Source organism: Camelina sativa, chromosome 16 (assembly GCF_000633955.1).
Source record: "Camelina sativa cultivar DH55 chromosome 16, Cs, whole genome shotgun sequence".
In the NCBI taxonomy this organism is placed as follows: Eukaryota; Viridiplantae; Streptophyta; class Magnoliopsida; order Brassicales; family Brassicaceae; genus Camelina; species Camelina sativa.
In genome coordinates, this window is record NC_025700.1 from 24,096,545 (window position 1) to 24,111,754 (window position 15,210).

At 33.0% G+C, this 15,210-nt stretch overlaps 4 protein-coding genes across 5 annotated transcripts in view; 3 read left to right on the forward strand and 1 right to left on the reverse strand.

Annotated features, from left to right (window-relative positions):
• LOC104752150 (CHD3-type chromatin-remodeling factor PICKLE) overlaps positions 1-1,713 on the forward strand; it is a 10,600-nt gene extending 8,887 nt beyond the window's left edge. Inside the window, exons 27-30 of one of the 2 annotated variants that reach the window (XM_019238354.1) lie at positions 370-709; positions 792-924; positions 998-1,071; positions 1,152-1,713. In XM_019238354.1, coding sequence (XP_019093899.1) covers positions 370-709; positions 792-924; positions 998-1,071; positions 1,152-1,508 — 904 coding nt within the window. In that variant the 3' untranslated portion in view covers positions 1,509-1,713. The remainder of the gene's footprint in view (positions 1-369; positions 710-791; positions 925-997; positions 1,072-1,151) is intronic. The other variant, XM_019238353.1, reaches the window with a different exon arrangement.
• Positions 2,449-5,362, reverse strand: LOC104752152 (two-component response regulator ARR12-like). The gene is made up of 6 exons (XM_010474218.2): positions 5,236-5,362; positions 4,592-4,744; positions 4,034-4,414; positions 3,866-3,942; positions 2,794-3,768; positions 2,449-2,702 (listed from the first exon to the last, which is right to left on the reverse strand). The coding sequence occupies exons 1-6, from the start codon at positions 5,360-5,362 to the stop codon at positions 2,628-2,630; spliced, it is 1,788 nt and encodes a 595-aa protein (XP_010472520.1). The 3' UTR covers positions 2,449-2,627.
• Positions 9,706-10,181, forward strand: LOC104752153 (putative defensin-like protein 298). The gene is made up of 2 exons (XM_010474219.1): positions 9,706-9,820; positions 9,907-10,181. Exons 1-2 carry the CDS (start codon positions 9,772-9,774, stop codon positions 10,170-10,172), a joined length of 315 nt encoding a protein of 104 aa, XP_010472521.1. The 5' UTR covers positions 9,706-9,771; the 3' UTR covers positions 10,173-10,181.
• Positions 11,808-13,441, forward strand: LOC104752154 (deSI-like protein At4g17486). The gene is made up of 3 exons (XM_010474220.2): positions 11,808-12,197; positions 12,515-12,802; positions 12,880-13,441. The coding sequence occupies exons 1-3, from the start codon at positions 12,059-12,061 to the stop codon at positions 13,173-13,175; spliced, it is 723 nt and encodes a 240-aa protein (XP_010472522.1). The 5' UTR covers positions 11,808-12,058; the 3' UTR covers positions 13,176-13,441.

Sequence of the window (15,210 nt, forward strand, 5' to 3'; positions counted from 1 at the left end):
TAGAAATAAAGGAAGCTGCCTTTTCGAACCTATTGTAGAATTTTCTTTTTGTTGTCGTTTTGTTTCTTAAGCTTATCGCCCCGAAGTTTTGATCCTGTGGTGATTATGTTCTTTTTGGTGCTCTTGCCTGACAGGTGAAATTTGTAGAAGACCATCCAACGAAACCTCTTTTCCCCTCCCGCATCCTTGAAAGATTCCCAGGACTGAGAAGTGGAAAAATTTGGAAGGAGGAACATGACAAGACAATGATACGTGCTGTTTTAAAGTATGAACCTGCACCACTGTTCTCACCGAATAGTTTTCTTTTCTCATGATATTCCATTACGTGCTTACATGTTCTTTTCCTTCACTGGAAATTTGAATCTTTAGGCATGGGTACGGACGATGGCAAGCTATTGTTGATGACAAAGAGTTGGGGATCCAAGAGCTTATCTGCAAAGAATTGAACTTCCCTCACATAAGTTTGTCTGCTGCTGAACAAGCTGGCTTGCAGGGGCAGAATGGTAGTGGAAACACCAACCCGGGAGCACAGACTAACCAGAATCCTGGAAGCGGTAATACTGGGAACAATAATGCTTCTGCTGATGGGGCCCAAGTAAACTCGATGTTCTACTATCGGGACATGCAGAGGCGACTTGTTGAGTTTGTGAAAAAGCGAGTCCTACTTTTGGAGAAGGCGTTGAATTATGAATACGCAGAGGAGTATTATGTATGTTGTGTTGATCTGCCGTGTTGGTTATTCACATGTCTTGCACTGAGTTGTTTAACTTTGATTGAATCTCTGGTCGCAGGGACTTGGTGGCTCATCATCTATTCCTGCTGAAGAGCCCGAAGCTGAACCAAAGGTCGCTGACACAGTGGGAGTTAGCTTTATTGAGGTCGATGATGAAATGCTTGATGGACTTCCTAAGACTGATCCCATCAGTAAGTTCCATGACAAGTTTCTTTATTTAACGAGTTGTTGGTTCTAATGTGAGCTCTCTAAATCTCGCTGCAGCTTCAGAAGAAATGATGGCGGCTGCTGTTGACAACAACCAGGCGCGGGTTGAAATAGCTCAACATTATAACCAGGTAAGCTGTGTTTATTTTTGGTTGGAAGGTTAATGTCTTGAACCGGTATATTTTACTCTAATCTCTCTGCGGTTATCCAGATGTGCAAAGATTTTGATGAGAACGCTCGTGAGTCAGTCCAAGCATATGTAAACAACCAACCACCAAGTAGCAAGCTAAGTGAGAGCTTCCGTTCACTCGAATCTATCAGTGGTAACATAAGCACAATCCTTTCGGCTCCATCTGATCAATCGAAGTCACATGAAAGCGACATCAAGCCAGACCTAAACAATGTTGAGATGAAGGAGACGGCCGAAGAAACAAAACTGTTGAGAGGCAGCGTCGACCTGAATGTGGTGGAGGGAGAGGAGATCATTGGAGAAGCTAGTGGCAATGTTGATGAGAAAATGGAAGACTCAAAAGAAGAAGAGAAACCACAGAACATGGTCGTGGATTGACTCAACTGGTAAAGTATCTAAAGATTCAAGACCAAAGGGGTCATGAAGTAGGAACTGTTCTTATTGTCTTTTATTAAGTTATGATGTATGGACTTATTCTTCCTTGTGTAAGACTCAGATCCTCAGATCTAGTTTCTGCTTATGCAATATTTGAGAAACATTTAGGCTAACTTTGATATTGTTAATGTTTATCTATCTTTAGAAAGGTGTTCCTGCTCCAAAGTTTCAGTCATGAAATTGCAGTTTCTCATTTTAGGACTAAGGTTGGAACTAAGGTTGGATTCAAATTGTTAATTTTTGTCTCTAATTCTGTACTAATTTAAAATATCAACGAAGGTCTACGCAAAAGTAGTTTTGGTATGGATCTCAAGCTTCTTAACAGTGCGCATTGTTCCAAATAAAGTTCGGTAACGTAACCAGTAAACATTGTCTGTTTTGGTTTTGGCTTAATGATACAAATGCATATATTTTAGTTACTGGTTTAGTTTGATTTGTGACACATGAAACCCAGACTCTCAAGAATTACTACTGTGTGTTCAAATTATAAAAAAAAAAAAAAACGAATCACTGTGTTCTGGTTCGTCCCATATTTAGATTTTTTTTCAATCATACCAAACTCAATCATCAAAGCAGAACTAAATAACGTTAAGTTGTTAACATACATAACACAGCAATGTTATAATAATGCAAACGTGGGTTGACCATAAAAATAATGGCTTTGAGTGTACGAAGGAATCTCAATTGCTTTAAAATTCGTCATCATCACTTTATCTTGAAGAACAATCATTCACCTTTTTAGACTTTTTCTTATAGGGGTGATGATCTATGAGTTGTTTTTTCAAAGGCTCGTGATATTTTTATTTATTTTTATTTTTTTATTAATTATTAACAGATACAAAAACTACAGAGCAATACATAAGAGACAAACTATGTATTAAAATAAGAAAAAAGTTTATTTATGAATTATTTTCTTTATTATTTCTTCGTAGGAGTCCTACTTGCTAGAACCAGTCGGAAAACAAATAGTTTACAGTATCAATACACAAAAAAGATGAGAAAAGAAAGAGACAAAAGCAATCACAAGATGATATTTGATTTTATGTCTAAATGTTTGTTCTCTCATATGCATGTTCTGAGTGAACTAAAGCCACCATATCCCATGTCTCCTCCAGACAATTCTCCCTGGCTCTGTTCCTGTCATTCACAATGTAAGTTAAGTATTCACACAATCTCACAGATCATATCAGGATGCTTTCTATTTGGACAAAGCTTTTTAATGTCACACCTGCTTCATTGTGGAGTTGACTATATCATCTAAGGAACCAGCATCTGCAACCATGAATCCACCGCTCTGTAACTTCTGCTGCCCCACTACGAACCCTTCTTTCGGGTTATTACTCAACATAGCAGCATCAGTGGTTGGACCGTAGTTGCCTGATTGTCTCATCTGCAATGAATCATAAAAGACTCCAGGTTGAGCATTTGCATTTGAATCGAAATCTGTGTTTCTGCTGAAAGCTCCCGGATTTGTTGTATCCGTGGCAGCAGAGTCACAGAATGGTATTGAGTAGCTTGATGACACGTTGTTCCATTCCAAAGGGTCGGGTCTAGAATGCGGTAACGGAGAGACATCGAACTGATGATGGATGCTATTACTGGTCTGGGGAGGAGGAAGAGTCGATGAAGATACAGCGTTTGACCAATGCTCCACACGTTTATTGATCTGGTGTCCAGGGAAGCCTGAAGGAGATGCTTGTGGGTGACCTTCTAGAACCACAAGATTATTAGGAGCACGTATGAGCGAGTTTTGTTGTGTAGAGAAGGTAGGAAAAGCCATGGAGCTCCCAGCAATGCTCTTGTTATTGTTGTTTGTCTGAAGCTGGTCAAACTCTAAAGGCATTGGCAACCCTTGAAGTATGTTTCCCCCATCACTGTGATTAAGAGGAAGTGAAGAGACATGGTGAAACTTTCCGAGATCATTTTGGTTTTGCAAGAACATTCCTGCAGGAGGAGAAGAAAGGTTGCGGACACCGATACCCGAAGGACTATTGAGTCGGCCAAGAATCCCATTTGAAGGGAAAGGTCTCATTCCGGGAGTCCCACCATGGAACTGACCGGATCCAACAGTGGTAGGGCGGTGGTGGAAACCGTCAAGTCCATTGAGAGAAGAAGTCATTTGCAGAAAATGTAAGTCAGAGTTTGCCATAATAGCTTGTTGATTAGTCACACCACTGATCCTCTTCAAGTAAAGGCGAAATTTCTGCAGCCACACAGCAAACAAAGGATTAAAGCTTTCGCGGTTTAAACACAAAACTTCAGTGTTAACATTTAAAGAAACATGAAAGATTCATTGTAACCTGAAGATGACTAGCCACATTTTCTCTAGTGAGCTTCTCAACATTCATCAGATCCAAAATCTTTTTAGGCATAGCCTCTGCAACCAAAACAACACACACAAAACAAAGATTAAAACCAGCAATAGAGTGTTCGATAACAAACCAATCAAGTCACATTAATAAGCTTACTCTCATATCCCAATTGGTTAACAGCTGCAACAAATTTCTTATGCAGCTCAACCGTCCAAACAACACGTTGCTTCTTCTGAGCTGATGAATCATCGTTATCATCTCTTTCCTCATCCTCTTCTTCATTATACTGATCTTTACGTTTCCTGTTGGCTCTCCCATTGTTCTGATCTGAATTTCCACCACCCTCATTGCCTGATCCATCTCTCTTCTCACCAACATTATTATTATTACTCCCACGGTTCTTATCACATCTACTTCTCACCACATGTTGCCATATGTTCTTCAGCTCCTCAATACGAACTGGTTTCAGTAGATAGTCACAAGCACCATGAGTAACTCCTTTCATCACATACTTTGGATCGCTATGCGCAGACAACACTGCAGAGTTAAAAACAACAAGACATCATCATCATAAAAACCAAAACCAAGTCTTAAAGATCAAAGCTTTACAAGAAATGAGGTACAAAAATCAAAACTTTTTCCTGTAGTCATTAAGGAGTATAAAAAAGGATGAAATAAAAATAAGAGAAAAATTAGAAATAATAATTGACTTACTTATGACAGGTAGGTCCATTTCAAGACCAACAAGCTCAAGGAGTTTGAAACCATCCATGTCAGGCATGTCAACATCACTAATAACCAGATCAAACTTGTTCTTGTTCTCTCTCAATAACTCTAAAGCCTTTTGTGCTTGGTTCGTCGTTGTAACTGCAGCAGCAGCAGAGAGTCATACATAAAGTCTCAGTTTTTAAGTTTAAAGAAGACAAAATTTCCAATTCTCTCTCTTTCTCTCTGTGACACACATGTAGCAAAAATTAAGATTTGAGTAGATCAGACACACATAACAAAATAATGGGATTGAGAAATGCCAAAATCTTACAAAAATCTAAAAAATTGAATCATTTTGTAGATTTTTTTTTTTTTTTTTGTGTGTCTAGACATACATGTACTTAGGTAGATAGATAGATAGAGCTATTTTGAATCACCACATTTTCTTTCAAAGATTCCACATATGTGTGGTCGGTCAAACAAACACAAATCCAAAAAAAAAAAAAAAACAGATCAAGTAAACAATTAAAATCCAAACTGAATCTTAACAAAAAAATAAAAATAAAGAACAGATCCAAGAAAAGAAAACAAAAATGGGTCAAATCAAGAAATAGAAAGAGAGAGAGAGAGAATGAGAGAGAGAGAGGAACCATGGTAGTGGCAGCGACGAAGCAAAGTTTCAAGGATTTTGAGACAAGTCTGGTCATCATCAACAGCAAGAACTCTCATTCCTGCAGGAAACTGATCCAAAGCTTCGAAATTTTGTTCCACTGTCATCTTTTCAACACACCCACAAACGAAACTTTTTTTTATTTTTCGGCAAAAGTGTTCAAGAGAGAGAGAGAGAGAGAGAGAGAGAGAAAGTGGGAATTTTTTTTGTTTTTTGGTTTGATGTGCAAGAACGTCGACGAAACAATGACTCAAATCAAATGAATAATAGGTCTAGAGAGAGAGTAGAGAGTAGTATATAATATTTAGATTTAGAGAGAGAGAAAAGATTTTTTTTTTTTTTCCAGCAGAGTAAAAAAAGGAATCTTATTAAGCTATCTATAAATGGCTATGAGAAACTGTGTGTGATCATCTTCTTTAGACTAGCCAAATCCACTTTTTCTGCAATTTTTTTTAATAATCTTTTGTTCTTTTATTACAAATAAAAAAACATTTGATAGGGAAACTCTGAAAGAATCTTTGAAACATAACCATATATATAAACCAAACCGGAAAATGAATATGTTTTGGTTGTATTCTTATATTTGTTAAACACAATATACTCAAATGTACCCATATATATCTGAAAATCTTGGAAATTACTCAAAAAAATATAGAATGTTCGAGTTTATAAATGTAATTTTTGTTTCAGTTATTACAAGTATAACAAATATTTTTAAATATGTAATTATATTCTGGATATTTTTGGATGTCTAGTTCCCCTACTGATTTTTGGTTTACAGGAATTCAAGATTGTTCAGATATTTTCATAAACCGTTTTGGATTCGATATCTCTAAAGTTTGGATCGGTTCGGTTTGGATATTCATTCAATTAACAAATCAAACATACTCTAGTTGAAATGAAACAAACTAAATTGAAGTATATATATTTGCCATTGCCGATTAAATTAGGAGAACTCCCGGTTAACCCCAACATTGGTACCTGTATTTCTACTGCTTTTTAGTTTCACAAAAATATCACTTTAGACCGAAATGGTAACCATATATACAATATTGTTCACAAGTCACCCTTCGGGTTTCGTTATAATCAGTATCATTCCCTCTAGTCTTAACTCTTAACAAATAAAACATTAGTATTTTTTTTTAACTTTTCTGCAGCTAAATTGTGCTAAAATTAAAAACCAGTAAAGATGGGAAAGTGTTTTAAGAAGAAGATTTGGTTTAATCTCATTTATATCGCATCATTCTCTGGAGATACATTTTGATTCTTCTTAATCTAGGATTGTCCAACTGTTAAACGGACGAACGAAATTAAATTATTTTCCAAAAATGCAATCACTGTTAAAATACTTGTCGTAGCATTTGTTTCAAATTTATACCGATTCGTACGATTACTAAAAACGAGTGTTGTATAGTTTTGGATTTTAAAAAATATTGTGGTGTTTGATCAAAGGAAAAAATAATAATATTCTTTTTAGTATCACTTTCAATAATTGATAGTATCAAAATTTCTCGTACCAAAATTCGAAGTGATATTAAGTTTTTAGTTAAATTCAAACCATTTCCTCAAAATGCCCAAATTTTAATATTATTAATAATATATGTTATAATTTTTGTATTTTAGCTATAATTTAAAAAATATTTAGCATATTTAATAACATTAGATAACATAATCATCATATGATTCATCATCCCACTATCATTGTAACCTTTTTTAAGTATCCCGCAGCTCTCCAAAGTTGTCCGACTTCACTCTCTAATTCCCATTAAATAAACATGAAAGTTACATTTTCATTAAAATAATACTATTTATTTTCTCCTCTTTTCTTAGCAAAAGAAAACTCTTATGCAAAATCCTGACTATTATCAATCATACAAATATACTTTGTATATGCATGAATGTATACATATATGCATGCATGATTCTATGTACGTATGATAAACTGTTCATAGGTTGTTGAATATAAAACCCGGAAATCTATTTGGATTGAAATAAATTTTATATTAACATCTTGATTATCAATCATATAGTCCATAAACATAAGCTAATTCAGTTATTGTAATATTTTTATACTATTCAATGATACAAGAAAAAACAAAGTTTATTAGATGTTGGCCAGCGATGATTCTTTGTGTTGGGTCCCAATGATATCAGCCTTCAAGTTTGGTGGATGCAAAATAAGATCCCAATCAATTATTAACTCCAAAAATGAACTGATGAAAAGTTTGTAAATTGGGTTTGTGTGTGCATATGTGTTTATATATCTATCTATTTATACATATGTCAGGGTTTTTGCTTTAGGCAGCAATTTAAGTTAGGCCGTTCCTGATCAAGAAAATAGTCTTGTGATTTGAGTGTATACATGTGTTTTATATAGTTTTAATTATTATTTTAGTATTAGTCAACACCAATAAAATCTAAATTCCAAATCAAAACTTGAGCCAAGCTGAAGAAAATATGACCATTGGAAATTAAACGCAACTCAAAATGGCTCTTGAGTCATTTCTTGTCCGAACTTGATATGCCTGATCGAGCGAGGTGTGGTACACCTTAAGACGTGTAGATAAGTCTCTAGAGATTATCTCCAGGTTTCCAAATATGATATTGAGGTGCACCTAGATGATCAAAAAATAGAAACATTCCTTAATGGCTTCGTGCTGATCCTCGGGTAAGGATCAAAGGGTGACTTCGGGTCGGACCATATGTTGAGTGGATCTTCAGTGTTTTGGGCACCATAATGGATCAACGAGGTGGGCTGGTTTACTCCTGGGATGAACTTGGTTGTTGGGATGAAATACACCTTGCTAAGCAATCTGGTCTAGTACGCGTCAACATGTCCGTCAATAGGTACGTCAGTTTCGGTTTTGAGACGAGTTAGCGTTGAATTTCTTAGTTCAGTTAATTCTGTTCATGGCGTAAATTCTTGATTGATGTTGTGTCAAGTACGGAGAAGAAAGAAAAAAAAATTAAAATAATTTAGGAGGTTGATAGTAGTGTATTAGTAGAAAAGCGAGATATAAGTAGGAGGTTAATAGTAATAGTACACACGGTTAAATATTATTGGTGTTGCTATTATCGAGCTAAAAAGACTCGTTTCATATTTTCAAAATTATAGTGACATGATTCGAGAAAGCAGCAAAGTCTGAGGTTGTACAAGTTGTAGAAGCTACAGATATAGAAGCTGTGAAACAGAAGATGATCAATAGAAAAACGAAGTATTTAGATGTAGTTTCAGAAAAGTTGAGGATATGAAATTATCAATGAAGGAAGATTTTAAAATTAATTACTACTTCACACTCATAGATGAAGCTCTAGTTTCTTTTATGTCAAGGTTTGAGCAATTTTAAAGGCATGGACAAACTTTTGGATTTATGTTCAATTTAAGGAAATTGACATATGCAAGTGATGAAAATTTGATGGCATCATGTGTGAACTTTGAATCATCCCTTAAACATGGTGAACACTCCGACATATAACGTATGATTATGAACTAAACGTTTTACGAGAAGTATTACCAAATGAAGTTAAGAAACCTATTGAAGTGGTACATCTTTTGGAATAATGGAAGGTTTCTGAATTGAAGTGGTTAATTAAGTTTCTATTTTGATCATTCTAGTGTCATTTTCTTCTGCCGCGAGAAGCTTTATAAGCTGAAATTGATAGGAAATTATGTGAGCTATACTGTGTCAAAGATAGATTGATTGGGTTGGCAATATTATCAATCGAGAGAGAAAAGATCGGCTAGGTGACTTAAATGGATGAACCGGAAAAATGCAAGAAGGATCATATCCACTCAGTGTTTTTATTTCAAATGTTGTTTACCACGTGGTTCAGACTTATGTGTCCTCTCTTCTTTCTCTTGGTTTTGTTTTTGGTTTGTTTTGATGTCTTATATTTTGTATTTTTCAACTGTTTGTTTTCTTTGAAGTTGTATAAAAAAATTGTTGGAACTATGTATGATTCAAATAGCATTTTATAAATGCGAGGGAGGAACTTATCTTAAGTAGGGCGTTTATAAACGTCCGAACAGTACTATATAAGTGTTTTTTAAAATGTTTTACAGGAAAACTGGAAATAAAAAATAAATATTTAAATAGGTTTTAAATGTTTAAGAGATTAAGGTTTTTATAATTATTTTACAGGAAAATTGGAAATAAAAAGTAAATATTTAAAAATTTGTCTATTTATGCATAATATATTTCTATGCATTCTATGAAGAAATTTTGGAATGGTATCTTTTCTATTGATATTTTTTCTTTTTCTTTTTTTGGTTTTTAAGGTATTGTACCAAAATTATTATTGAATCGACAATCTAGTCAATGTTTTGATATTCAACACTAATAAAACTAGTCAACACACCAATTAAGTTGCCTTTCATGCTTCAGACACACAATATAAAAATATTGTCACCCACTACAAGTTAATAAACCTAAGTAAACATTATCAAACAAATATATATATATATTTTTTTTAAATCTTAAAACTTTTTTTAATAAACACGAGATTTCAAGTTAAGATGGCATCAAAGGCAACATTGCTCATTTTGTTCGCTCTCTTTCTTTCATGTAAGTCTTGATTCTTTCATGTTTTATATAAATAAAGTCGATTAGAAACATAGCTTGATTCCTATCAAATTGTAACAAATGAACAGATACCTTGTTGGCGAGTATTCCAAGTGTTGAAGCTCAGTTGATAGTTCCATGCAAGACATCAGAGCAGTGCAAATCAATTCGATGTTCGAACGGAAGCGCGCAATGTGTGAACAAACAATGCCAATGTCCAAGCGTCAAACAGATTTATTCGATGAATGTTAAGACTGCTGTGTCATGTAAGATGGTCTCTGATTGTTTTGCGTCTCCTCAATGCCCGGACGGTTTACGTGCTTGCATTGGAGGCAAATGTATTTGTTTGCCTTAGCATGTTCAATTTATGTATCGTAATATACCCAAAATTTAATTATTTAAAGTTAAGTTTGATCTATTAAAATCGTTTCTTACTAATAATAATCTCTATACATAATTAACAATGAAAATAAAAACAAAAATTATAGCACCTAGAGCTCTGATGAAATTCTCTGGTAAACATATGTACGTAGTCCGCTTCGAAGATCTCTAGTATCATTTATCTTGCGGATCCTAACATCGGGAGGTTAATTAGCACATTTATTTCGATTAAGGAATGTGAGGGCTTTGAATGAATCTCTTGATATGAAATCTGTATCGGGAGGTTAACATCGGGCTTTGAATGAATCTCCCGATGTGCTAATCTGTATAGGGAGGTTAACATCGGGAGGTTAACTTCTCTTTATATTAATTTTTGCATACAGATTTCATATCAAGAGATTAACGTCGGGATATGTTCTTTTAGTGTACTAATATGTATCTATATATCATATAATTCATATTAAATAAATAATTATTAGTATATTTTATTATGTTTTTAAAACAATTACAGTTAACAAATTACGGCTTAACTATGCGGTTAACTAACGGTTTTGATACGGTTACAGATTAATAGTTATGGTTGATATAATTTAACTATATATTTACATTTAACGGTTATAGTTTTTAACCGGTTTATACGGCTATGGACCAATTACGGTGTAGATACAATCTGGTTATGGTCTGAAATACAATTACGGTTTAGTTTTGGTTATGCTAAGAATAGTAGTCTAGTTACACAACCAAATGAAGCTTATTTACATAAAGAAATCTTATTTTATTTTGGTTAAATAAAATACACATAAATATCTAATTTGTATTTCTTCCATGTATCTAATATTTATTTTTATATTTCTTAACTTCTTTATTATATTACTACTATAAAATACAAAATACATTGTAATCTTAAAATTTATTTCCTTTTAGCCCAAAAAAAAAAAAAATATAGAATTTGTTAGAAATACCCCTTTTGGGATATCCTTTTTCAATAATACCTATTTTTTGAATATTTTCAATTTTACCCTCTTTTACATAATTAAAATATGTTAAATTAATTTTGAGAATTTTTTTTAGGTTTGGATTCTATATTTTACATTTAGGATATAGTTTTGAGGGGTTAGACTTTAGTATTTAGAGTTTAGAGCTTATAATTAAGTTATTTTATACATAGAAAAGAAGTATTTTTGAAAATAGACAACATAAAAAGAGTATTTTTTAAAAATGACATAAGAAAATGTGTATTTTTGAAAATCTTCCAAAAATAAATGCAAATGGACGAATGGCACTGAAAAATAAATAAAAATATCTTACTGTATTTAAACATAAATATTATTTTATTTTGGTTAAATAAAATACTCATAAATATCTGAGTTGTATTTCTTACATGTATCTAAAATTATATTTTTATATTTCTTAACTTCTTTATTAGATTATATACTATAAAAATACAAAATACCTTGTAATTTTCAAATTTATTACCTTTTAGCCCAAAAACAACCAAAAAAGTAAATGCAAATGGACCAGTGGCACTGAAAAATAGATAAAAATATCTTACTGTATTTAATATAAATACCAGATTCAGTGAATTAACAGAAACGTATGGTAAAGTAGACAAAGCAAACAAGTGCTAAAAAGAACAACACAACATACGCCTTTTTGCTTTAAGCCCCCAATATTGTTGTCGATCTCAGAAACTTCATAAACAGTTGAGAGGAAGAAGAAGATGAAACGACGAAGAGCCCTTTAAAAAAAAAAAAACAGTATCAATCTTTTAAAAAATCCAAGATCTGCCCTTTCTATCTCCGGTTCTTAAAGAAGCTTCCCGATCTTGTGATGTATTGAAGAACCCGGAGAAAGAGAGAGATGTTGTGCTTAAAAGGTTCGGTTAGGCGGAAGAAGCAATCCGGTTCTGTTCCGGTTTATCTGAATGTCTACGATCTAACCCCTATGAATGCTTACGGTTATTGGCTTGGACTTGGTGTCTTTCATTCTGGTGTTGAAGGTTAGTTCAATTTTGTTTTCTGGGTTTTGGCCTTTTTTTGTTTCGAATCTACTTGTTTGGTTGCTAAAGAATGTGACTTTTTGGGTTTTTGAAACTTTAGATTTGTTGAGAATTGACTTTGGTTCTTGTCTGAATTGACTAAAGAGTATAACCAAAATCTCAAAGTTTTGATTTTTTATGATTACAGAACAATACTTGATTTGTTCCTTGTGCTTTATGAATTGTAGATGTTCTATTGCTTAGATGATCAAAATAGAATAACCAAAGGTTTGTAATGGACTAAGTTTATGTGTTATGTAATGTTTTGTTGTATGTAGTTCATGGAGTTGAATATGCATTTGGAGCACATGAATCTTCAAACACAGGTATATTTGAAGTGGAGCCGAAGAAGTGTCCTGGTTTCACGTTTAGGAAATCGATTCTTGTGGGGAAAACAGATTTGGTTGCCAAAGAAGTCCGAGTCTATATGGAGAAACTCGCTGAAGAGTATCAAGGAAACAAGTACCATCTCATCACAAGAAACTGCAATCATTTTTGCAATGAAGTTTGTGTTAAACTTACTCAGAAATCAATCCCTAGATGGGTCAACCGACTCGCTCGCTTAGGTAAACCAATCATACTGAGTATTGTAATGTGTAAGAAAGATCATCAAGTAATGCAAAACTTTATGATTTTTGTGTAGGTGTTCTTTGCAACTGTGTGTTACCACCGCGTTTAAACGAGGCAAAAGTGAGGCGAGTAGGAAAAGGAGAGCTTTCGGAAAGTGAGAAGAAGAAACTAAAAAATCGAACTCGATCAGGTCCATTGCTCTCTTCTTCTTCGTCTTCTTCGACACCTGATAATCATCGTTCACACATTCGAGCAAAGTCAACTGGTAACCAACCTTCTTCTTCTTCTTCTTCTTCATCGGGTTCTAAGAAAAATCAAAGACCTAGAGCTAAAGACCAGAAGTCGCCAAGCGTAAGCGTCAAGACTTGATTCATTATTTTAACATTTAATTATTGTTTATGATAAGGACGAAAAAAGTGTAAAGACAAAAGAAAAAAAACAGAGGAAAATGCCAAGCAAAGTATCAATCATACATGGGCATGCTCGTGCTTTTGTTCTCAAGACCATGTTTTTTAAAACCTTTTTGGGTGTGTAGATCTTCTCTTTCTTGGTACAATTGCTTATAGGAGACAGAGAGGTTATAAGTATGTACAAAAAGAACATGATTCATATATTTTTCTTTGTTTTATCACTCATTTGAGTTTCTTTACTCCAAAGTTTTCTACACATTTGACTCTCTTTGTGGTCATTTTGGTATCCCAATGGATGACGAAAATGATAATGAAATGATAATGGTGCCTGATTATATAATTTCCTTGATGTATCCTGTATTTAGATGTTGCTTATTAGTTTCTTCTTAGTTCTTTCTTAGACTTTAATTTTCCTCAAATTTAGTTGTTTGATTTAACTAAAACACGCAATCATCTATTTAATGTTATTGAAAGTATTATCTTCCTTAACCTTTTAACGAAAAGAAATTAAAAAAATGGTTCAGAAAAGTTATTTTCGAGGATATTCATCTCACAAATCTACAAAAACTAAAGATTAACATCAATATTAGCGAGGATGTTTATATGAGAACAAACAATATAATTTGCATCATGATGGATTTGTTTGTAATGATGTCTCTTAATGGTGGTTGTTGTCCTTTCTTTGGTTTTCAGATTTCATTGAAGTAAACAATAAACAATTATTATTTTTCAACATATGGTAGATTAGTGACTGCGAAGATTGAGATACAGACCGACCAGCATTCCGATTTGGAATCCCCAATTGAGGGATCTTATTTTTCAATTAATTAAAAATCAAACATTTTAATTTTAAAATATATTTTAATCATTTTTATAACATATTTAATTATTATAACATTATTAGATTCTAAAACATTTTCAAAACTTATTCACCTATAAAAAAAACTGATAACTATTCACATATTTACATTTTCCAAAATAAAATTATTACAATAATCATTATTATAGGTAATTGACTTATTTAGTACCATTGGTATAATATTTCACGGGTGAAACATATTTTTATAAAAAAAAATTAAACAAAGTAAAAAATCTTGCATAGATTGAAGAAAGAGCAGATTATATATTTAGTTGATACATAGTAGTTTGATCTAAACATATTCTCACGGGTTGTATATTTCGTTTCTACACAAACAAATTTTAGATCCTCAAAAATAGTTTTACTCAGAACACTAATTTTATCTGCATAGATTTATCCCGCACATAGTGCGGGTTATTACCTAATATTATTTTATGATCCATAAAGATTCAAGACATAGAAACAAGTAGCATCACGTTTTCAAATTCGGTTATATTTTCTTATTTAGAATTTTTATCACGTTTTCATATTCGGTTATATTTTATTATTTAGAATATAATCCATCACGTTTTTACATTCTAATAAGGTAATTTCTGACGTATCAAATTGGGTGGAGTCAGAACAAGACATAAACAAGTCGCAAACGATCATTTATTGAATATTATGGACTATGGAGGTCTTACCGGACGTCCAACCAAGAATTACATTTTTAAAAATTGGAATCATATTTTTATTTATGTAGGGGATTGTCAAATAGGAAGAGGTTAAAACTGCCTTTAGTGGAAAAAGAATAATTAATCATTCTTCAAACGATAGATTTGATCAACGATTAAACAAGACAAATACTGGTCTCACCCCAAAATTAGACCAATCAAAACTTTTTCAAAGTTTGACCTATAAACCCTTTAATTTGTATACATTACAAACTAAGGGGGAGGTATTGGTTTAGGATTTAGAAAGAATTTTAATGACTTTATGTTCTTGCTGATTGTTAGAATCATAGAAAATTGAAAGTTAAAAATGAAGGATTCTAAGAGATTGTTTATGAAGTTTTTAAAATCTTGATGATTTGTTTTTTCTAATCTTGTAAAATCTTTCTATTTGATGAAAGAGTTTTCATGACTTTTGTTATGAA

Excerpts from the sequence above, each read along its gene's own strand:
- LOC104752153 (XM_010474219.1), top strand. The coding sequence starts at position 9,772 with ATGGCATCAAAGGCAACATTGCTCATTTTGTTCGCTCTCTTTCTTTCA. Across the intron at positions 9,821-9,906 it reads GTTCGCTCTCTTTCTTTCAT|ATACCTTGTTGGCGAGTATT; the intron begins GTAAGTCTTGAT and ends ACAAATGAACAG.
- LOC104752154 (XM_010474220.2), top strand. The coding sequence starts at position 12,059 with ATGTTGTGCTTAAAAGGTTCGGTTAGGCGGAAGAAGCAATCCGGTTCT. Across the intron at positions 12,198-12,514 it reads CTTTCATTCTGGTGTTGAAG|TTCATGGAGTTGAATATGCA; the intron begins GTTAGTTCAATT and ends TGTTGTATGTAG. Across the intron at positions 12,803-12,879 it reads CAACCGACTCGCTCGCTTAG|GTGTTCTTTGCAACTGTGTG; the intron begins GTAAACCAATCA and ends ATTTTTGTGTAG.
- LOC104752152 (XM_010474218.2), bottom strand. The coding sequence starts at position 5,362 with ATGACAGTGGAACAAAATTTCGAAGCTTTGGATCAGTTTCCTGCAGGA. Across the intron at positions 4,745-5,235 it reads TCGTCGCTGCCACTACCATG|TTACAACGACGAACCAAGCA; the intron begins GTTCCTCTCTCT and ends CTGCTGCTGCAG. Across the intron at positions 3,943-4,033 it reads TAACCAATTGGGATATGAGA|AGGCTATGCCTAAAAAGATT; the intron begins GTAAGCTTATTA and ends TTTTGGTTGCAG.